Genomic DNA, 25,322 nt, shown 5'->3' on the forward strand with positions numbered 1-25,322 from the left:
AATGCCATAACTAAAATATATTCTGATACCTTCTTCTACGTATGTCGAGAAGCGAACTACTACACATCTTTGAATAATTCCTGTCCTCAACTTGTAACACAAGATAAATGATTCACTTGCAATTCCAAGTAACAACTTGAATCTTCTTTGCCTACCACAAGCCGCAGATGAGTGGAACTTTATCTGAAAGAGAAAATCAAGCCCTAAAACTATTACCGAATGCATCGTTAAAGATGTTCGTCTTATCATACTGTCCTCGTTTAGCAATCATGATGCCTTCCTTTACGAACGTTTGCATCGACCGGATAACATGTTAAAGGATGCGCCCCTACATACATGTGTGTGCGTGTGAGTGTTTGGGGGACGAATGTGTGTTGTGATGTACTACTCATGGCGCCTTTGTATTTGCAATAAGGAAGCAAGTGCAGTGAATGGATGCATGTTTACTTAAGTATTTCGTAAAATTCTTCAAAGACTTAAACGACACGACAAAATAAAAAACGGAAATAAGCAACAAAATAAGGCGGAATGTTATTTGGGTGTTGCGGGGGGCACTAAAAGCTGCGGCTCCCCTCTTTTCTTTTTCAGTTGAATAGTTTTGTCTATTGTATACATAAATGGTTCAAAGTCTACATCTTGGCATGGGTAAACTAATCAACGATGCGGTCCCAAAGAGCACTGGGGGGTCGTTGTCTATTTTTATAACATTCACAATTCATTGCCTGGTGAAATGGATTTTTAAGTAGAACAAAGAGAAACAATTTAAAAGAATTTTAAATCCAATTATAGAGCATTGAAGCTCGCATTTTCACCCAACTTTCTTCTTATCAGTCAGTTTCATTTCATTTTCTTAGATGTTCTGGTGTTTTTTATTTTGTCCCCCTTTTTTGTCTACCATTCCTGTTTGTTTTACGCATTCCTGTGTTGTCGTTCGTGCCGGATTTCTCAATAAATCTCATTTGGCACCCCGTTGTCATATTCATTTTCGTTTAGCCTCTCCTTTGTATGCTGTGTCAAAAAGTTCATGAACAGCATTGTCAATGTTGCTGTTCTTGCCCTTCTTTACTCAACTCATTGCCTTTTCGATTTGCAATTGCCTTAAGATTAAGATTTATTTCCAATGTTGGAAGTGTGAGGTGTCTCTGCGTGAGTGTATGTGTGTACGAAAGAGTTTGAGTGCTGAAACTAATTTTCCTTTCATTTCAAATCAAATATTTTTTGTTTGTTTTCATTTGCAGTGAAGAGTCCTCTGCCAGTTTTCATAAGCTTTCTTTCGTTTATTTTTTGTTTCTTCTTCTTTGGAAATGTTACATAAAAATTGATGGCTAAAATCGAATTTATTTCTTTTGAGCTGACATTCGAATGCGGCTCATCAACAATGGTTAGCTCATATGCTGTTGCTTTGACATGTGTCAAAACCATTCAATGATTTTTTCCTTTTGGTATGTCATGCTGTGAGAGTGCACAGTGGACGCTTGAAGGAAGATTCAAATGAGAGGATATAATTATGTAGAAGAGAAGTGGTGTGTATGACTGGTATATTATTCCCGTTTTTTATCTGAACTTTTGTAAAAACAGTTCTACCTTCAACAATACTTCAAGATAGGATCGAAATACGCGTTAAAATAAACAAGTAAAAAAGTATCAGTCTGCTTTGCCGACAGAGATATACCCTCAGCCTGTGTATATTGAAACAATTTTTCCCAAAAAACGTATGTATTTAGAGGGTTTTAAAAATGTTGGGCATTTGAACCGACAAAAATGTTGAGTAGGATTAAAGATCAAAATTTTTGCGAAGGAGATACTAAAAAGAATGGATCTCCAGCCACTACATATGGTGCATAGGAGGCTTTAACACCCTTCGGGCTGTTTGCTCAAGAAGTATGGACTTTCCCCTGAAAAAACTTTTACCATCGTAAATGAGTCAGCGAATGCAAGTTGCTTCAACAAAAATAAAAGTGATTCGATATCAGGTCTTAAAGTTAACTTTTGTGTGGGGGGTACCGGATGGAGTAGACAAATATAGTCCATATTTGAAATTGATCTATATCTGGTAGATATATTAGGATATGTAAAGTATGGATCAATTTGGCCACTACCTTCAAGAGTTACCGTACGAACAATTTTTCCGAACATTTTTGAACATTTGTGGGGGAGATACCTGAAGGAGTGGACCGATATGGCTTATCTTCGAACTTAAACTATATTTGGACAAAATATTGCTAAGGAAAAATTTTGGACCGAATCGGCAGATCCGTTCGAGAGTTACCTTGCGCTCCAACCACCTCACATGCAGTCATAGCGGTTTTTTGCATCTTTCAGGCTACTTTCTCTGGAAGTATGGACTTGCCCCTGATGAAACTTTTACGGTCGTATGGGGGCGGTGAATAAAAGTTGCTACAACAAAAATCGAAGCGATCCGAGAGATGGCCTTAAACTGAACTTTTCCGAAATTTTGTGTGGGAGGTACCCGAAGGAGTGGGCCGATTGAGTCCATATTGAAACCTTATCTAAGTCTGTTGCACATTTCACGATGGTTAAAGTATGGTCCAAATCGGTTACTCCCTTCAAGAGTTATCGTGCACACACATTTTCCGAACATTTTCGAACTTTTGTGGGGGAGGTACCAGAAAAAGTGCACTGATATGGCTTATCTCCGAACTTAAACTAAGTTTGGGCAAAATATTACGAAAGCAAAACTTGAAGCGAATCGGTTCATCCGTTCGAGAGTTATCGTGCGCTCCAGCCAGCCATACATACAGACAGACGGACGGACATTGCTCAATCGACTCCAAATCGTCTAAAACACATTTCGTCCAAACACACCACCAAAAATCGTCAACATATATCCATGTTTTGATATAGCCTCCATTTAACGGAACCTCCCAATTTTCGGTATTGTGAGGATTTTATCTAAAATTTTTAATCGAACCAGCTGTAATTTGTTAACATTTGGGGTTCTCAATGGCCAAGAAATTTCCCCATTGAAAATCGTCAACATAGGTCCATGTTTTGATATAGTCACCATATAAAGGTACATCCCGATTTTCGGTATTTTGAACATTTTAGCTACAATTTTTAACCGAACTAAATGTAATTTGGCATTTGATGTTCTCAATAGTCACGAATTCACGAATTAATTCCCTTTAGCGATGTAAGCTATACTGTAGTAACTAACATATTTCAGAATAGCAAAAAACTTTATCTCCGTTTTGATGAGTTTTTAGCGTTGTGGTAAGCTATCAGCAACTCGCCGACTTTAACCTTTTCTTAACTCCAACTTTATTCTTTGTAATTATTCATACTTTCCCATACCTTTTCTAAAAATAATTATGTCAACCTTAAGTTGTGGCTATCCAACACTTTGCCTTTCTTTAATTACAGCAAACTTTTGCTTGTTTAATGTTCAACCTGGTTATTATTTCTACATGTTTCATGCCGGAACTTTTCTTCTTGTAATACGAATTCTTAAATCAACATTTGTTTTGTTATTTTATTTAACAAGGTATTCAAATTAGAAACACCTAATCGTATTGCGTGTAGAATTTCCCCGAATAAAAAACAAAAACACATTTCTCTTCCCGATTTTGTAATCGCCATTTAATATTTCACACCAAACAACAATTTCGTCGAGTCAGGTGATTTATAAGCCGTGATAACAAAAAATTCCATCATGGCCTTTTTTTGTAAAAAGGTAAATCCCTAAAAACAAGATTTAATTCCGAATTTCCGTCCACACAAACAAACAACGCAATCACATTTAGTATTTCATAACCGAACCATAGAAACGACATGAAAAGGCCGTCGAAATGTCCTTGCTTTGTGTCCACTGTTTCAATAATTCCATTTGCCACTGCTGGTATTGTTGTTGCTGCTGCTGTTGTTGTGATTATTATTGCAACTGGGTTTGTGTGCCTTTTTCGACATTTCTGATTTAGTTTGTGATTTTTTTTCGTTTCATTTCTTTTCATCTTCACTTTTATTAATTGCTCAATATGACATCGTAACAAGCTCTTGAGCAGAAAACTTGTGTAAAGGACACTTGAAGTTACAAAATGCTTGTTGAGTTTTTATAAGATTTGTGCTTTGTGCGAAAAGGCAGAACCAATAAAATTTTTTAGCAACACACAAAGGCAAAATCCTAGCAAAGAAGAAAACAGGCCATATTTTGCCGGGCCAAGCTGTCGTCAAGTGTGGCATGGCAACAGGACATTCATCAACGACCTCAAAAATCAAGACAAGAATTAAGAAATTCTATTTCATTTTCGAGTTTCCTTTTCCAGTGGCCGTAGTTTCCTCTTGAGCATCCATCCCACCAAGTGGTATGTTCTATTTTTGCCAATGTCCTTGCCACAGACGAATTTTGTATTCATGCGAAAAATGTTTGTAAAACTGTTGCCATTTAAAAATTCATTCGAAATAACTTCATGGCTAGTTGTTGCCGGTTGCCACAGTCTGTGTCCCATTTCCCACTCTGCTCAGTAATGTTGTTGGCACTATTATGGTCTTTCATTTCCTTATTACGCATTACTGTATTCCCCAGAGCTAGGGGGAGTTCCAAGAGAAATGTCTTCTTCAGTTTTGTTTTTGTTTTATTTTGCGTTTCTAGCCAATGAATGTAATTTGTCGTTTATTTTCCTGTTTCTTACAAGACCCGCCATCATCATATCCTGCTGTTCTGTTTTTACCTTCCTTTGACACTTCGCCTCGACTACAAAGTCGAGCAGTGCAGTATAGTTAGTTCTGTGCTTAACTGTTCCTGTTGGCTGGCTGGCTGATTTCGTTGCATTCTTTTTGTGTGTTTGAAGTGAATACAATTTTCTTCATCTTTTCATTTCTTATTTACAATGACTTCATCGTCGTCTCCATTCTATGTATTTTGTTTGCACTGACGAAGTTTCTTTGTAGGAGGGTGAAGAGAAGTAAAGGAAACTGTGACGATAACAACAACAATGGTGTCACTACTTCATTTAGTTGTAGCTGGTAGTTTTTAAGCAAAGCGAACAACAGGGATAAGGGTTGTCGTTGTTGTTGCATTTCAAAAAGAAATGCTTAGAATTGAATAAAGTTAAGACAAATTGAAGTGTTTAATACAAAAAACGAAGAGGGAAGAAAAGAAGAATGGTTTTATTTTATTGCAAGTCAAATTAAGGGGTAATTCTCTATAGGAAACATTTTTAATGTTCAAACGATGTTGAAGTATTCTTTTGAAAGCGAAATTAAATATTATTGCATTGAAATGAAGTTTTAATTTTTAAATGACGACTTCTTGTCAACACTGCCTCCTAGCCCGTTCTTAAGAACAACGAATGAACCATGCATGCCATAGAATGAAGTCTATCAATCTAAATTTTAAACAATAACATTGTAGTAATATATTGAAAATTGACATTCGAATACGTCTTACATGTTTAAAAGAATTATAAATTCTATGAGAAATTGTAACGGTTTATTCTGCTCAGTCCCGGGAAGTATGGAAAAATATACCGCTAAAAATGCGATCCAAAATCACATAGGCGGTAAAAATTTTCAAGCGATGTATCTACGCGCAAAATATTAGACATTACAGGCGAAGATCAAATACCGTCTAAGCGGAAAATATTAAAAAGCTTTTCGAGTTGGAGTTTGGTATAAATATTACAGTACGCAATGTTTGGGACTTCAAGAATTATCGTAAAATATTTTTGGACTTTAAGGCCTCGGTACATAAGAAGCCTAGTTCTCTGTCTTAACTCATAGTCTGGCGTATTCGTACTTGGGATAACATAGTGCCCACATTTTCGAACTATGCTATCCTTTTCCTTTTATTCAATTGAGCAAGAGAGCGAGTTTCCTTATGTACCGAGGTCTTTAGACAGAGATATACCCTCAGCTTTTGACTATACAGAAAAGAAAAAAACAAAAACATAGGGGGTGAAGCTAAGTGTGTTCAGAACAGATCGTTAGTTTTAAAAATAAATAACATTTTCGTAGGTGACAAATAAGTTTTGGAAGCTTTCATCGAACATTTTTAACCGCTTTTAGGTGAGGTATCATAAACGGTAAACCTAATTATTATAAAAAAAAAATTATTGCATTGACAGACCTAATTGACATAGTCTGCACAGAATAAAATTATAACTGCTATTGTCACAACACGTCATCTTGGAAATCGATCTAATTTTGGGAGTCATTCCGTTCGATACCACCAACTATTTTAGTTGGTAACCGTAGGATTTTTTAGAAAACTTGAATCATTATGTCAAGAAGTAAAAAAGTATCAGTCGGCTTTGCCGTCATAGATATACACGGTGCTCTTGAAGCAAATTTAAATGGAAAGTGCTTACACCTGGGAAGTTTTTGGGGATTTTTAAACTACAATGTTCATAGATGAGAAAGAAAAAAATCGCCAGAGGGATTTTCAAATAAATCGCGGTCAAAGTTCAAATTTTTAGGGTTTTTTAAGGTTTTCATGATTTTGCTTGGAAACCGCAAGTCCTATCGTAATCGGGCTAAAAAAAATGTTGTAGCAGTGAACATTCTCTACAAGATTGACCTTAATATTATTTTTGTAGGTTTTACCATTTTTGAGATATAGAAGTTCAAATTGGGACAATGCATTGACTGTATCGCTTCCTTATAAAACAATGCCAAGACTGCAAATTCCCAACTTAAATTGATATATCTCGAAAATGGTACATCCTAGGAAAAATTACGAAAGCCAATCTTGTAGAGAATTTTCGCAGCTAAAAGATTCTCTCTAGTCCCATTTCGATAGGTCTTACCGTTTTCACACAAATCGTGCAAGCCTAACAAATCTAAAAATAAAAATGTGACCTGAACATCTATATATCTCAAAAATGGTAGAGCCTAGGAAAAAATCAGTTAATCCTCTAGAGAATTTTCACAGCTACAACATTTTCTTTAGCCCCATTTCGATAGGACGTGCGGTTTCCAAGCAAAATCGTGAAAACTTAAAATAAACCTAAAATCCCTCCTGCATTTTTTCTTGTTTTTGGATTTTTCTCATCTATGAACAGTACTTTTTCAGAAGCAGCAACAACTGTCCAGGTGTAAGCGATTTTTCACTTAATGTTAGATAAGGTGCACCTTGCATGACATTGTTTTAAAAGGAGGTGACACATTCAATACATTGTCCCAATTTGAACTTCTATATTTCAAAAATGGTAAAACCTACGAAAATACCATTAAGGTCAATCTTGTAGAGAATTTTCACTGCTACCACATTTGCTCCAGTTCCATTTCGATAGGACTTGTGATTTCCAAGCAAAATCGTGAAAATCTAAAAAACCTCTAAAACTGTCAACATGAATCGCAATTTATTTAAAGAGGCGCTCCGGCGATTTTTTTGTTTCTTCATTTTTCTCATCTATGAACATAGTAGTTTTAGAATCCGCAAAAATTTCTCAGGTGTAAGCACTTTACATTTAAAGCATGTGTAAATTGAAACTTATGTACATCTATAGGCAGATCAACTACCGGTTATACAATCAAAATCATTTTGTGGGCCATTTTGGACGTATGCACCTTGCGACAAAAGTATATATTTCGATTAGAGCTCAAAAATGTTACGGAGGAGGTACCGAAGGGAAGTGGATCTTATTTTGCGAGTCATTTATTTTCCATAGGATAGTGCGTCCTCCATAAACTGCACTTAAACATAAATGTATAACTTTGTGGGGGGAGAGATGGGTACCCAAAAGAGAAGACCTATAGGAACCATTTTCCCAGTTAAACTATATTTAGACAAAAAATTGAGAGATTCAAAGTTTGGGACAAATCAGTTGTTCCGTTTAGTAGATATAGCGCTTACCATGTTTTGTGGGGGAGTTACCCAAAGAAGTGGGCCGATATTGCTTATCTTCGCCCTTATACTATGTTTGGACAAAGTAGGCCGAAATCCAATTTTGGACAGAATCGTCTGATCCATTCGAGAGTAATTGTGCTCTCCATCCACTATATGTATTTTCTCAGAAAGTATGGACTTGCCCATAAAAAACTTGTACTGTTGTAATGGGGACAGCGAATTTATATGGCTACAACAAAAATCAAAGGCGATTTGAGAGCAGCTCTTAAATACAACTTTTCCGAAATTTTGTGTGGGAGGTACCCGAAGGAGTTGACATATAAAGTCCATATTCGAATTTCAACTAAATTTTGCAAAATGACACGATGTGCAAAGTATGGACCTACGAGAGTTATTGTGCGCACCATTTTGCAAAAAGTTTTGAACTTTTGCGGGGGAGGTTTTGGAAGGTGTGGACCGATATTGTCCATCTTCAATTTGTAATCGCAATTACTGGACTGCCTTCGATGGGAATTTCAAAACAAAGTTAAACCCGAAGGTGTTGTTTTTTCGAAATTTTGCCATTTAGGGCGAAGATCATTTTTATTGATTTTTTATTAATTTTCTCGTTTAGAGTTAAGCATGATGATCGGAAATAATTTGCAAGTGAAAAAGGAAAGCCAAGGACTCGAACCCACATAGTCACCAAATTATGTTACCTGGTTTCACTGGTGGTAAAGCAGATCTTCGGACGTATCGACTATGTAGTGGCGTTTCTGTCCTAGAACTTTTCGTTTTTCAAATGCAAATGTGTTTTATACATTTACGCGGTGGTGCCTTATATATAACTTCTTGGAACTTGATGTGATATTGGGAGAAATATAACGAGGTGCAAAGGTTGAACCAATATTAGCCACTGGATATGGTGTGGCTTATTAGAGATTTTGCACCGTTATGTCTGGAAGCGTTGTCTTGTCCACGAAAAATATTATGTCGCTACAAACAGGACTACTATGAGTACCTTCGGTAAATATTCAAAATTATACTCGAATAGCTTCTAAGATGCACTTGAACTTTAGTATGGGAGGTATTGCCCGATATGGAACTGCTTGAAACTTGATATGTCTTTTGAAGAAAATTTACGATTTTCAAAATTTTGGTAAGATGTGATTGGTGCTGACAGGGTGTTTTAAAGCTGTTGGGCCATTATCTCAACTATGAACTTACCCTTAAAAATGGTAGCATTGTAATAGAGGCTCGGGAGGACAAACGAAACGATCCGAAACATGTCCTTAAAATACATTTTGTGCAAAAATGTTTGCACTTTTGTGTAGGAGTACCCTAAGGAGTATACCGAAATAGTCTATATCGAACCTGATCTATCTTTATTTTAAGTTTCTTTGATCTTTTTGAGTCTTTATGTATGATTTTTAAGACTTCGACTTATCGGGCTATTACGTCTACGTTTATCAATGAAAAATAAAGACTATTTATTCCATTTTTCTACCCGACGTTTCGTTGGGATTTTCCAACATCTTCAGGGGTAATTTTTTATTAATAAATAATCTTTCTTCAGTTTTACATTTAAATTTTGCCAATTGAAGGTTATAAAAACAACAAAACAACAAATAAAATATAAACAAGTAAGAACAGACTATAGTCGGACGGGGCCGACCATGTGATACCCTATACCACTATCCCTGTGCACTAGCTTTCCGGGCTAGCTGTTATAAGATGTGCATTAGAAATTTTACCAATTTTCACACAAAAGTTTTGATCAATTTAACCCGCTAAATATTATCCGATCATACCGTTGACTTGCACGCTACTTCTTCATCTCAAACCAAAACTACGTTTAAAATTTCGCGCCGATCGGACTATTATTGCGACCTACAGAGCGGCTACAAAATCGAGCAAAAATTTTGTTTTTGGTCCATTTCATCCCTTTAACATTTCACGATCATCGCCAAAAACTAATCAGTTCTATTCTGGTCCAAACCCGACCTCCATACTAAATTTCGTGACAATCGGTCCATAATTGCGGCCTCTAGCTTGATTACAATTTTTAATGGACGGACAGACGGACGGACGGACGGACGGACACACATCGCTAAATCGCTTTATCTCGTCGAGATATGAAGTTTGGTATACCACATGAGGGGTCTACGACGAATATTTCGCGGCGTTACATGAATTTTTGGGAAAACAAACTTATTATACCCTTTTCCACATTGTGGTATAGGGTATAAAAAGCAAAAATAATTAAAATGTATAAATGTAAATATCACAGTAGTTTTAATGCTAAAAATCACAGAAGTTAGAATACGACTAAAATATTGCTAATGTATCCATCTATGTCTGGAAACAGCATCCTGCTACTCCAAAACATGGATCCACATTTAAAATGTTGAGAAAACAAAATGCCTTATTACAGCCAAATCTATTTGAACACATGGCTAAGGCCTTCGACATAGCTAAAATTAAAATAATTATATGAAGGCGACACCAAAACTGAGACCTACATTCATATTTTTTCAAGGAAGATTTTTTTAAATGGTCGAAATTCTGGGTCGAAGTCAGTAGAAAATATAGCTAAAACTCAAAAATAATTGTAATCGGAGTTTACTTTTATATGGGGGGCCATGCCGAAACATGGAATCAAATTTCGCAATTTAAAGCGCAAAGTATTGGGGCGCATTTTTCTTTGGTTAAGGTTATATAAAGCGTCGTAAAATATGTTTGGAAAATTCCATTCCCCAAATTGCCTGTTGCCTTTCTTATAAATGACATACGTTGTTGGGTTGATATTTTAAAGATTTCTACCTGATCTTTAAAATATCAACACTTGAGACTATAATTTGTAAAGGTCAATTCGAAAATAGCTGAACCAAATACAGAACAAGTAAAAAAGTGTCAGTCGGCTTTGCCGACAGATATACACCCTCAGCCAATGTGAAGCGAAACTTTCACCTCCGGACAGGTCGAATGTATTAAAGGTCTCTTCAGAATTTTGTGGCCCTTTTTAGACATTTGAACTCGCGGACTAAAACGTGGATTAGGAATTAACTGCACTAATACACAAATGTTTAACTTTTGTAGGGCAGGTACCCTTAGGGAGGACCGATATTGCCCATTTAAGAAGTTAAACTAAATTTTGATAAAATATTAGGATATCCAAAGTTTGGACCAAATTGGTTGCACCATTCAATTGATATCGTCCTAGCATTTTAGTGACATTTTCTAAACATTGGGGAGAAGTACCGAAAGTTGTGGACCGGTATTGCCCATGAAACTAAGTTTGGATACAATATGACGAAGACCAAATATTGGACCAAATCGGTTGAAGAGTTCGAGAGTTATCGTGCTCCCCGACTGCCACATATGGTAACATAGGGGTTTTTTACAAAGAAATATGGACTTCCCCCTGAAGAAAACAAATCGCTTCAACAAAAATCAAAGTCATTCGAGAGCAGGTCTTAAAGAGAACTTATCCGAAATTTTGTGTCAGAGGTACCAGAAGGAGTAGACAAATATTGTCCATATTCGATCCTGATCTATATCTGGTAGATATATTAGGTTGTGAAAAGTATAGATTACATCGGTCACTCCCTTCAAGAGTTATCGTGCGCAAATTTTTTCCGAACATTTTTGAAGTTTTGTGGGGGAGGTACCTGAAGGAGTGGACCGATATAGCCCATCTTCGAATTTAAACTAAGTTTGGAGAAAATATAACGAAAGCCGAAATTTGAACCGAATCGGTTCATCCGTTCGAGAGTTATCGTGCGCACCAGCCAGCCAGACGGACAGACATTGCTAAATCAACTCCAAATTGTCTGAAATACATTTCGTCCAAACATACTTGGGGCTAAAACCATTATTTCGATGAGGCACATTTTGCCCGTATGAAAGTGTATATACCCTTTCTAGCCTAACGGCTGAGGGTATAAAAATAGTAAAAAAGTTGTAGAAAACTTTAAAGAAACGCCTTATTTTTGTGTTAGCTTGTGTAGTAAGCTTGCCAAAAACTGTGTCCATTCCCATCAAATTACATCCATATTTGCAACAAATAGGAACTAATAAAAACGTCAATTGTGCACAACTTCTTCACCAAATAGAAACCAATAAAACATTAATTTTTCACAAAACCTATTATCAATATCATTTCCCCTAGAAAATTAAGTGCTAATTTTCCTCGCTTCCATTAAAGTTTCAAATTTGCTGCCATTTCTCATCCCTCGAACAACATCACTTAAACGAAATTGCCTATCGATTGACCGGCTATAAATCATTCAAATTTATCTTCGCACCACTGGAATGACAAACGATTTCTTATTTTTTCGCCCTCAAAACAAACCTCTAGACAATTAATAATATTATTTCACAACTATTCTATTTATTTAAACGCAAGATATGCTATGTATTGACTAATGATCATCTGCCGGACATTGTTCGCAGTTCATCAAACTTGATTTATTGTTCAATTGCAACAATTCGGTCAATCAGAGTAATTTTTTCATTTTTTTCTTTGCCATTGTATCCCTCCCACAAACACACCTATGGCATTAAGAGCCAATAGACCCCCCCCCCCAATACCCCAAACTCTAATTTTCATTGTCTGTTGTGGCATCCATTCTTACCACTGGCCATAATTCTTGGTGATAGTTGTGTTGTTTGACTTTTATTTGTCGCCCGCCACACACAATATTTTTTCACAGTTTCCAACTTTGGCCACATATTCTTCTTGCAAAGAAAAACAACCAACAGATAGCAGCACGTACATTCTATGTCTGCGAACAATAGATGAAACGGAATGAAGAGCAACTGCAGAAGCAAAAGAGGTGGAGAAAGGAAACATTAAATCTCTCAAGAATTTCATTTTAAGCTTCCGTACATCCAGTTGGGATGACAACAAGAACACAAAACATTTCCTCTTTGCCGTTAGCTGCAGCAGGCACAACAAACATGAAACACCGCATACAAATGCGAAGCAGCAGAGAGTAAACAGTTAATTTCTATTTAGTTTAGTTTAGTCCCTTTCTACAGAAAAAAAGAAACGAAAATTGATTTAGGATTCGGTCGTTGTTACCACTCCTCTTGTATGTTTTTACAAGGAAGTGCACAGAGAGTAATTCATTCGTACAACTATTCATTCATTCGCAATTGTTGCAATATAGTCACCACCATTGTTCTAGAAGGGTGTGTGTGTGTGCGGGGGAATACGAAGCCATAAAGAAAACTGACAAAGACCACAGTGGTTGAGACAACTTAAACAAGTGTTAATAGTTGTCTCTTTATAACTAACGTAATTCGGGGGCAAAATAGACATAATTCTGATAGTAATATTAAATTGTTAGAGAATTACGTGCAGTGAGGTAAGGGTGGTAGTGGTCAAAGTGTCATCTGTTGTCCGTGGATCCCATATCTCGATGACACAACATCTGTGAAAATATCATGCAACATATCCATTTTCAAACAATTTTATTGCTGTCCTTTAGAGCCGTTCGACACTGTCCATTAGGTTTTATTGTTTCGGGCACATTTCCATGTGAATTAATTAAGTTTATGGACACATTCGTTTTATTGCTTTTCTTTCTTTCTGCGTTTTTTTTTTTCTCAATAATTAATTCTAGAAATCAATGTTAATTAAAACAAATGTTAAAAAAGAATTACAGTTTATACAATAATGTTTATCAGTGATGATTTTTTAATATACATATGTGTATAAACATAACTGGACACAGGAGGATTAAAAGACAAACTTAGCAGGAAGAAAAGTAAGGGATATTGTCGGTACTGATAATGTTCCTTGATTAACTTGTTAATGGGGATAAATGAAATCTCCTTGAATGTTTTAATTTTTTAATGTCTTAAAAACTAATAAAATAACCAAATTACATCGTAGAACTCAATATTTCCAATTACAATAAATTCTATTGAAATATTTGGCTAGAACCTTAAATCGATCAACTGTTAAGTGGGCCGACATACATATATCGTTTTACACGATCAAAAATAATGTATCTTATAAAAATATTCAGCATATGTTTGCACAAAATCCATTTCAGACATTTTGGATTCGTTTAATCATGTTTGAATGTCTGTATTCAAATATTCCACAACAGAACATTCCACAACATTTCTACCAAAATTAGAGAGATTTGAAAAGTTCTACTCTTGGTAACTCCACACAAAAGTTCAACAATATTGCTTTAGGACTCAAGGACTGTCCTTGGATTGCTTGATATTTGTAATTTAGGTCCTCGTTAAGGAATATAATTATTTTAATGCGGAAGTCCACATCTCCGGAGAAAAAATCTGTAAAAAAAAAAGGACTAAGATGAAGAATACAAACTAACAACTTTATTTTTGCATGTAGGAAATGGACTTTATTCACATTATCAATAGCTTTGTTCCAGAACTAAACATTTTTACAATTTTTACGACGTTTACACATTTTACCCGAGAAACCGTTCCCTTACACAAAAAAGTTGTAAAATGTTCACTTCTCTTTAAACAAAAATGGCGCTGAATGACGCTCTTAAACATTTTTACACGACAAATTTGAGCGTGTTAAAAAATAGTAACATGGATGCCGCCTTCTGATTAGCTGGTTGGCCCACTTTGACATTTGTTCCAGTATTTTTGACGTTTATTTTTTTATAATTTTTCCGTTCCCGTACATTTTCAAAAAACTTTTGTGTGAGAACAATTTTTTTACAGTTTTCTCTTTTACGAGTTTTACTATTAACAAGTAAAAGAGTGTCAGTCGGCTCTGCCGACAGATATATACCCTCAGCCAATGTGAAGTAAAACTTTCACCTAAGGATAGATCGATTGGAATTAAGGTCTCTTCAGAATTTTGTTGCCCTTTTTGGACATTTGAACTTGCCGACAAAAATGCGGATTAGGAATTAACTGCACTAATTCACAAATGTTGAACTTTTGTAGGGCAGGTACCCTTAAGGAGGACCGATATTGGCCATTTTAGAAGTTAAACTAAATTTTGACAAACTATTAGGAGATCCAAAGTTTGGACCAAATTGGTTGCCCCATTCAAGTGATATCGTCCTACAATTTTGGTGACATTTTTTAAATATTGGGGAGAAGTACCGGAAGTTGTGCACCGGTATTTGCCCATGAAACTAATTTGGATATAATATGACGAAGACCAAATGTTGGACCAAATCTGTTGAACAGTTCGAGAGTTATCGTGCTCTCCGACCGCCACATATGGTGACATAGGTGTTTTTCCACCTTTCCGGCTGTTTTCCCAAGAAATATGGACTTGCCCCTGAAAAAACGTTTACTGTCGTAATGGTGGTAGCGAATGCAAATAGCTTCAACAAAAAGTGATTCGAGAGCAGGTCTTAAAGTGAACTTATCCGAAATTTTGTGTGACAGGTACCAGAAGGAATAGACAATATAGTCCATATTCGAACCTGATCTATATCTGGTAGATATATTAGGATGTGCAAAGTATGGATTACATCGGTCACACCCTTCAAGAGTTACCGTATGAACAAATTTTCCGAACATTTTTGAACTTTTGTGGGGGAGGAACCTGAAGGAGTGGACCGATATGGCTTATCTTCGAACTTAAACTATGTTTGGACAAAATATTACTAAGGATAAATTTTGGACCGAATCGGCAGATCTGTCAAGAGTTATCATGCGCTCCAACCAACTCACACGGTGTCATAGGGGTTTTTTGCAACTTTCAGGCTATTTTCTTAGGAAGTGTGGACTTGCCCCTTATGAAACTTGTACCGTCGTATGGGGAGCAGTGAATACAAGTTGATAAAACAAAAATCAAAGCGATTCGCGAGCAGGTCCTAAACTGATCTTATCCCAAATTTTGTGTGTGAAGTACCCGAAGGAGTGGACCTATTGAGTCCATATTGGAACCTCATCTAAGTCTGGTAAACATTTCACGATTTGCAAAGTATTGAATAAATCGGTTACTCCCTTCAAGAGTTATCGAACGTACAAATTTTCCGAACATTTTCGAACTTTTGTGGGGGAGGTACCGGAAGGGGTGGACCGATATAACCGATCTTCGAATTTAAACTAAGTTTGGACAAAATATTACGAAAGCCAAATTTTGGATCGAATCGGTTGATCCGTTCGAGAGTTATAGTGGGCTCCAGCCAGACAGACAGACGGACGAACATTGCTAAATCGACTCCAAATTGTCTGAAACACATTTCGTCCAAACATACTTGGGGGCTAAAACCCGTATGAAAGTGTATATACCCTCGTTAGCATAAATGCTGAGGGTATAAAAAGAACGGGAACAAAGCTAGTGTTTGTGAAATATTAGGTCTACTCCTTCCAGTTAGGTATACGCCTAAAGTTAAAACTTCGTACATTCTTATATAGCCACCGTCCGCCTTAGACTCAGAAGGTCTACGGTTCAATCTCTGACGAGAACATCAAAATTTTCGGCGATAGCAAATCTCCTCAGTGTAATTCTGGCTTACATTTCCTGAGTCTTTAAGCAATGAAAAACTTCTCTACATGTAATGTTGTAGGGCACGCCGTACGGACTCGACGAAAGACTGTAAGTCTTAGAGAGAAAAGTCTGCCTTGTCGCTTCGGGGGTGTTGAGGGAACATATGTATGTAAAATACAATATAAATAACGAAATCTTCGGAATATGGTACGCTTTTTTATATCATCAGGATTTATTCCAAACAGGGTATATACACTTTCATAGGGCAAAATGTGCCTCATCGAAATAATGGTTTTAGACCCTAAGTATGTTTGGACGAAATCCGTTTCAGGCAACTTGGAGCCGATTTAACCATGTCCGTCCGGCTGAAGCGCAAGATAACTCTCGAACAGATAAACCGATTGGATCCAAAATCGGGCCTTCGTAATATGTTGTCCAAACTTATCGGTGCCTCCCCCACAAAAGTTCAAAAATTTTCAGAAAAATTGTGCGCACGATAACTCTTGAAGGCAGTAACCGCTTTGTTTCATACTTTGAACATCGTGAAATTTCTACCAGATATAGATGAGGTTTCAATATGGACCCACTCTTTCGGGTACCTCCCACACAAAATGTCGGATAAGTCCAGTTTAAGACCTTCTCTCGAATCGCTTTGACTTTTGTTGTGACAACTTGTATTCACTGCCCCCTTACAATGGTACAAGTTTTTGAAATTTCTACCAGATATAGATGAGGTTTCAATATGGACCCACTCCTTCGGGTACCTCCCACACAAAATTTAGGATAAGTTCAGTTTAAGACCTCCTCCCGAATCGCTTTGACTTTTGTTGTGACAATTTGCATTCACTGCCCCTTACAATGGTACAAGTTCTTTCAGAGGTAAGTCCATATTTCCTGAGAAAATAGCCCAAAAGTGCAGTGGCTGGAGCGCACAATAGCACTCGAACTGATCAACCGATTTGGTCTAAAATTTGGCGTTCGTACTATTTTGTTGAAACTTAGTTTAAGTTCGTAAATGGACAATAACGATCTACAAATTCCGGAAGCTCCCCTACCCCACCAAAAAAAATTAAAAAATGACACTAAATTGGTACACGCTATATCTGTTGAACCGAGCAATCGATTTGTTCCAAATTGGCCTAAATGTAGTTTAATTTCGAAAATATCGGTCTTCACTTCATAAAAGTTCAACATTTTTGTTTCAGTGCAGATCATTTGGAAAATTATGCCGATGTCCTCTCCTTATGGTCCTGTTTACAGCGATATTATGTTTTTTGTGGGCAAGTCCATTCTTCCTGACATAAAGGTCCAAGTTCGCAAGTTCAAATGTCTCAAAAGGTCCACACAATTCTATAACTGTCCTATATACAATTCTGTCCGTAGATGAAAGACTCAATTCACATAGACTGAGGGTATATCTCTGTCGACTGATACTTTCTTACTTGTTATACCCTCCACCATAGGATGGGGGTATATTAAGTTTGTCACTACGTTTGTAACTACTCGAAATAATCATTGTAGACCCCACAAAGTATATATATTCTTGATCAGCGTGCAATTCTACATCGATATAGCCATGTCCGTCCGTCTGTCTGTCTGTCCGTCTGTCCGTCTGTCCGTCTGTGGAAATCACTCTAGCGTCCGAACGGATTGACGTAGGTTGATGAAATTTTGGGAAAATATGTTATATTTACGTAGGACTTTTGGTATTGAAAGCGGGCTATGTAGGTCCACGCTTTCGTATAGCCCCATACAAAATGACGCGTGACGCGTCGTCGTTTTAAGGAATTTTTAAGATATTTGGCCCATTTTACCACCGAATTGGTTGTAATTTGGTACTTTGTGTCTCCAGAGGCCAAAAAATATTCCTACCAAAGTTGGGTTATATAGGTCCACGTTTTGGTATAGCCCCCATATAAGGCCCCATATAAAGTACGCGTCATTTTAATATATTTTGAATGTATTAGACCCATTTGACCACAGAATTGGTTGTAATTTGGTATTTTGTGTCTCCAGAGGCCAGAAAACATTCCTACCAAAGTTGGGTTATATAGGTCCACGTTTTGGTATAGTCCCCACATAAGACCCCTTATAAAGTACGCGTCAATTTAATATATTTTGAATGTATTAGACCCATTTGACCAAAGAATCGGTTGTAACTTTGTATTTTGTGTTTCCAGAGGCTAAGAAACATTTCTACCATAAAATGTGTATATAGGTCCACGTGTTGATATAGCCCCCATAATACAATATCTCCCGATTTTCGATATTTTGAACGTTTTAGCCTCATTATCACACCGATATGGCTGAAATTTGGTATTTAGTCTTCTTTAGGCGTATAAAACTTTCCCCCAGAAATTTGTAGGTATAGATCCACGCCATCATATAGCCCCCATAGAACGGTACCTTCCGAATTTCGGTATTTTGAAGGTTGTGGCCACATTAATCCACCGAAATGGCTGAAATTTGTGGTGGAGGGTATAAAAAGTTCGGCCCGACCGAACTTAACGCTTTTCTTACTTGTTTTATTTAACGAAGTACATATACCTATTTTGATTCGGTTTCTGAACCCAAATATGTTTGCACAAGTCCTATTCAGACTATTTGGAGTCGGACAGGGCTGGTTCGTCCTTCTTGCCGTCTGTCTGTTTAGCTGAAGCATACCATAACTCTCGAACTGATCAACTGATTCGCTCTAAACTTTGAATCTCTTAGTATTTTGTCCAATTATATCAGATGGTCCCTATATATGCGGACGAAGGCTCTCGAAGGGTGTAACGGATTTGATCGAAACTATATCCCTTCTATCCTTAGGGTATTTCCCACACACCTTCAAACATTTTGGGTAACATATATCTCGGATAATAGTCAAAAGGCTCTACAACCCATGTCGGTACCAATTAAAATGTGTGATGAGCACGATAAATTACAAGTCCGAAACTTTGAACATCGAAATTTCTTCCAAACGTACTTCAAGTTCCAAAAAGGCCCCGTATCCGACAACATCTTTCAGTACCTCCGCCTCAAAAGTTTTTCGCTTTAATGCAGTCTACGGTCTGTTTTCAGATTGTTTTGAAATTTTTATCGAATGTAGACATATTTTTTGAGGCAATTCCATGTTTGCTGATATAATGGCACAATAACTCTAAGGTTTAAGGCCACTTCTTAGATGGTTTTAAGAATTTATTAGCGGGTAGCCGTTGCCATCATAATTACAACATTATAATTTTTTGCTACGAGAAGCCATTACTTCCTGAAATATTGGCGCAAAATGACCAAATACTTAGGAAAAAGCCTTCACACACCTCTCGTACTGATGTTTTTAGTAGGATTAGTAACAACAACACTATTTTTTTATTTTCCATGCCTAAAAATGTAACCTGGAATTTCCAAAACTTCTTTCATCGCATACGAAAATGCTATTTTAAATTAGGGATCTGTTCAAAGTCCATTAAAATTGTTGTAGAATATTATAATAATAATAATTGTTCCACAAACATCCTATAACGGACAAGGGAGACTTCTCTCATATCAATGAGTGCACCCCGATTCATATTAGCTGAGCGCGAAGGGCGTGTCTAAGACACCACTTTTGTAGAGAAGTTGTACATGGCTGAAATACTCAGGAAATGTCGCCAACATTACTGAGGGGTATTTTGGCACCGTTGAAAAGTGTTTTGATGTTGCTGACCGGGGAATCGAACCCACGACCTTATGTGTGCAAGGCGGGTGTACATACCATTGCACCACGGTGCCACCCATGTTGAATATTAGGCTGAGAATATTTAGCTTTTGGCAAAGTCGGCTGTTGGCAAAGTCGCCTAGGCTATACGATTCCAAACATTCTCAAAAAAGTTCAAAAATTTCTTTTAAATGCAGTTTTGGGGCTATTCTCGTATGGAGAGCCAGCAGATGGTCAGTCACCCACGAAAACTTTACTTTCAGAATAATCCGGGAATGGGTTGAAATTTGTCATTGAAACTCATGTATCAGATGCTATTTACAATCTAAATAAAGAAATCGTAAGAATCTGTCAAATATCATTAGTGTTGCTATTTTTTATTTTATTTAATGATTTCAAAAGCAAATAACTCTAGAGAATCGACAAAAAATTTCTTTCAATATCAACGAATTCTAACCCAGTGTTATCCTATATTACACCAGCGGATTAACAAATAGTTTCTCTGTATATCCATACATTAACTTTAGCATAAAGGAACAACTTTTTCGGTGAATTGATAGAACCACCCATTCACCAACAAGAATAAGTGCAAGGATACACAAATTAAAATAAAAGAAAGAAAAAGAATGACAACAGAAATTTATGTGAGTTGTTTGTTTATATTTATAAATTTTCTTTCTTTCTTTTCATTCTTGGTGCTGTTTTTTGATGCTGCTTTGCTACTACTGGCTGCTTTGTTACCACTCACTATCTACCACTTTTGTTACTTGCAATATGCGATGCACGACACACGACTTTACATGGGAATTTAACTCATTGATATCATCTTTTGTTGGCTGTCTGATATTACATTGTTGTGGCTTATTATACACGTGTGTCCCGATGTTCGTTCCTGTGTGTTTGTGTGTCAACATGCTTGTCAAACATGGCCCTGTCGGTAATGTTCCTTTCGTGTTTGCCAACAACATAAACTACCAAACTTTATGACAAAACAACGAAAATAACAACAACAACAATGTAACATTTGGTGTGAAAATAATATTGAAACAACAACAACTACTACTACAACCTCAATAACAAACATTCTCAACGACGACAACGCCAACACCAACGACTTGGGTAAATGCTGCTGACGCGAATGTGTGATTTGTCCAACACTTTGAAAAATGCCAGAATTGGAAGCGGATTTATTCTATGTACACGAGGGAACAATAAACACATACGCAATGCACTTTACCGTACCGGTGCCGGCAGATGTACATGACCTCGAATTCTCATGGCAAAGTCTAACAGCTTATCCGGTAAGTTTCTTTTCATAATAACAACATTTATCAAATACACTCTATCCACACACACACATACGCCCGCATACACTCCCCTCCACAGATATCCATTCAAAGCGAAATACTTAAGCCAGATTGCCAGTCAGCCGCCACCAATCCAACTGACAAACAAATATTAACCGCACAAAACATTTAAACTCTTACCGCAAACACTATACAAACCTACGTCAAACACGCCAATTCACCCCACCATTACCACCACCACTACTATTATCATCACATTATACGAACTCAGCTCATCACACCTTGTTGTGAGCAACTCCTCACGCTCACACCACCCTCCAAATCCACCTACATCACATTACGCCATACGCTGATAATGTGTGGTTGTGTTACACGATATTTTAGAGTTAATGTGCCAATGTAAGTGTAAACATTTGTGACGGAGTGACTGCCTGGGTTGCTGGCTGGGTGAGTGTTTGAGCAGACCTTTGACTGGCTGCTTCTATCTATTCCTTTGTCCATCTTTGTGTGTTTGCACAAGGAGCGCACTTTTTGTGTGGCTTTATTATAAATTTTTGTCTATTTGACCGTCCGTCCAAGTGAATTTGGTGGGAGTTGTGGATACTGCTGCTGCTGTTGTTATTACGCTGTTACTATTGCCCTTGGCTTGCAGGCAAGCAAGCAACCATGCATCCAACCAACTAACCACTCAAAAACCAATTTGCACTCCATTAACCACCAATTTTTTCTATTTATTTTCTCCCCCTCTCTGCTCCATTTGTGCCCTGCCCGGATCCCATATGCTCGCTCACTTGCCTCGTTCGCTCCACCATATATAGCTGCCATATGCAATTACCATCGATTATGACCATGATCAGGAGGCTTTGGCTACACCCACCCTCAGTATACCAGAGAAAGGCTATGTGCCACAGCAGGTGGAAACGTTTTCTGTACATTTACCCTGTAGTGGCAATATCAGCGAACAGGTCCCACTCAGCATTAACATGCTGGTGAGGGGACCGCCACGCCATAATGATACCAAATTACATTTTAAGCGTAATAAAATCTGTATCAAAGGTAAGTGCCTCCCATGGTTTTTGCAATTTTTATTTTCTCACCACCATTTCATGCTGGCATTAGTGTGGCAAAAGTGACGAAAATGTCGAAGAAGAACAGAACAAGAAGAAGACGACGAAAAATAAATCATGTGTTTGCATCCCATCCCATCGCTTTGTCGAATAATATGCGTTTCTTTTATTCAATTCAAGGTCTATTTCCAGCTCCCAATCAATCACCGGCTCCTGCTCACGCTCCCTCTCAGGGTCCTGCACTGTTGGGTGCTGCAGCTTGTGCCTTGGGTTTGGTATTGGTTGTGGGACTAATAGCCAGCACAATGTATCTAAGGGCACGCAAACAAATACGCCAGGATTCATTGCAGTAAGTATGCAAAAAAACACACACACACAAACACAGACAATATTTGTATATAATGGAATTTCGTGGCCAAAAAGAAAGAAGACTTAAAACGTAATATTGGAAAATTCAATTGAATATTAGGATAAATTCAATCAATACTGGCAGGTGTTGAAGTTTTTTGGGTGTAAAAACGTTTATTGTTAATTTTATATCAGAATTGAAAGAGTTACATCTACTATTTTGCAAATGTAATGGAACCATTAAATGAGTTTTGGAAACAACTCTTAAATAGAATCATTAATACGCTATCATACGATCGTAATATGTGTACATCAATATTAACTAGAAGGAAAACACAGAATTTTTGTTTATTTTACACCGATTAACCGCGAATATCTTAATGATCCGGGATTATAGTTCATTCGACCAAATTTCCACGTACAACAACTATGCAACAATTAAAAAAGTATCAGTTGGCTTTGCCGACAGAGATATACTATCAGCCTGTGTGAATTGAAACACTTGATGATGAATGAATTTCCCGACAAAAATATGGATTAGGATAAAAGCTCAAAAGTTTTGTTAAAGACGTACCTAAGGACATAGTCCATTTTGGAAGTGTGTATTATTTTGGGAGTCATTCCTTTCGATAGACATCGCGCCTACCAGCTATTTCAGTTGTTCACAATGTAATTTAGAGCTATTGGACCATTATATTAGGAAACATGGACTTGCCCGCGATTTACATAATATCGCTGTAAACAGGGCCACTTGGAGTACCTTCGGTAAAAATTTCCAAAGGATCATCGAACAGATCATTAACCGCACTTAAACCAAAATGTTCAACATTTGTGTGGGTGGTACCCTAAGGAGTGGACCGAAAAAGCCCAATTTTGAACCTAAGCTAACTTTGGACAAAATATTTCGAAATCTAAAGTTCGGATCAAATAGGTTGCTCCGTTTATGAGCTATCGCGCGTTCTATTTTAGACAATATTTTCGAACTTTTATGGAGAGGTCCCGGAAGGAGTGGACCTATAACCAATATCTTCGAATTTCATCTAATATTCGGAGAAATATAACGGTATGCAAAGTGTGGACCAACGTTGTATTCGGTTTGAGTGTTGTCGTGCGCACCAGCTACTACACATGCTGGCCGTAGAGGTTTTTTACAGCTTTCGGGTAAGTTTCTCAAGAAGAATGGACTTGCCACTGAAAAAAAAAATGTACCGTAGCCTTGAGCGAGAAGATATCCTAAAGTGTATTTTTCCGAAATTTTGGGTGGGAAGTACCGGGTGCCACCGTGGTGCAATGGTATGCACACCCGCTTTGCACGCAGAAGGTCGTGGGTTCGATTCCCCGGCCAGGCAACATAAAAAATTTTCAACGGTGGCAAAATAACCCTCAGTAATGTTGGCGGCATTTCCTGAGTATTTCAGCCTTGAAAAACTTCTTCACAAGTGGTGTCTTAAGACACGCCGTTCGGACTCGGCGATAAACAGTAGGTCGCATATCATTGTCTCCCTTGTCGCGTATGGGATGTTGTGGAAAAATGTTTTTTTTTTTTTTTTTTGTTTTTTTAGTACCCAAAAGAGTTGACATAAATGGTCCATATTTTAACCTGATCTATGTCTCGTAGAAATATTAAGATGTAGAAAGTATGGACCAAACAGGTTACTGGCTTCGAGAGTCATCGCGAGTGCCACTTTAGCGAAAAGTTTTGAACTTTTGTGGGAGAGATACCCAAAGGAGTGGAGCCATAACGTCCATATAAGGACTTGCTTAAAGTTTGGACAAAATATTACGGCTGCCAAATTAAGGACCGAATCGGTTTATCCTATAGCTGGAAAACTATCGATAGTCAGGCTATTGTTTTGATTGCTAAAATATAATTTTTGGGTTCTTTGTCGTGAATTGTTTAAAAAATAATAGCTTTGACATCCGAAGCTTCACGGCAACGATCATAATGATAGTTTGCCAACTCTAGTTTATCCCTTGGAGAGTTACCATGCGCTCCATCTACTATACATGGTGCCATATCGGATTTTTACAGCTTTCGGGCCATTTTCTCAGAAATTATGAACTTGCCCCTGAAAGATCTTGTACCGCCGTAATTGGGGCGGCGAATACAAAATGATACAATAACAAGTAAAAAAGTATCAGTCGGCTTGCCGACAGAGATATACCCTCAAATACGTATGTATTTGGGGGGTTTTAAAATTGTTGGGCATTTGAACCGACAAAAATGTTGATTAGTATTAAAGATCAAAAGTTTTGCGGAGGAGATACTAAAAGGAATTGATCGACATCGACCGTTATGGAAGTGGATCTCCAGCCACAACAAATGGTGCCATAAGGGGGTTTTTATACTCTTCGGGCTGTATTCTCAAGAAGTATGGACTTGCCCCTATAAAAACGTTTACCATCGTAATTGAGGCAGTGAATGCAAGTTGCTTCAACTTAAATCAAAGTGATTCGATATCAGGTCTTAAAGTGAACTTATCCCAAATTTTGAGTGGTAGGTACCGGATGGAGTGGACAAATATAGTCTATATTTGAACCTGACCTATATCTGGTAGATATATTAGGATCTGTAAAGTATAGACCAGTTTGGCCACTCCCTTTAAGAGTTACCGTACAAACAATTTTTGGACCTAATCTTGCGCTCCAACCACCTCACACGGTGTCATAGGGCTTTTTT

At 37.4% G+C, this 25,322-nt stretch overlaps 1 protein-coding gene across 4 annotated transcripts in view; it reads left to right on the forward strand.

The window, feature by feature from the left end:
• Positions 1–25,322, forward strand: part of Drl-2 (tyrosine-protein kinase derailed 2) — a 205,591-nt gene that overhangs the window by 86,957 nt on the left and 93,312 nt on the right. For 2 of the 4 annotated variants that reach the window (XM_073992140.1, XM_073992141.1), the window contains exons 4-6: positions 21,094–21,221; positions 22,046–22,283; positions 22,475–22,643. In XM_073992140.1, the coding sequence (XP_073848241.1) occupies positions 21,094–21,221; positions 22,046–22,283; positions 22,475–22,643 (535 nt within the window). The remainder of the gene's footprint in view (positions 1–21,093; positions 21,222–22,045; positions 22,284–22,474; positions 22,644–25,322) is intronic. The other 2 variants (XM_073992142.1, XM_073992143.1) reach the window with 1 other exon arrangement.

This window comes from Musca autumnalis, unplaced genomic scaffold (assembly GCF_047663935.1).
Source record: "Musca autumnalis isolate F117 unplaced genomic scaffold, ASM4766393v1 scaffold_5, whole genome shotgun sequence".
Classification (NCBI taxonomy): Eukaryota; Metazoa; Arthropoda; class Insecta; order Diptera; family Muscidae; genus Musca; species Musca autumnalis.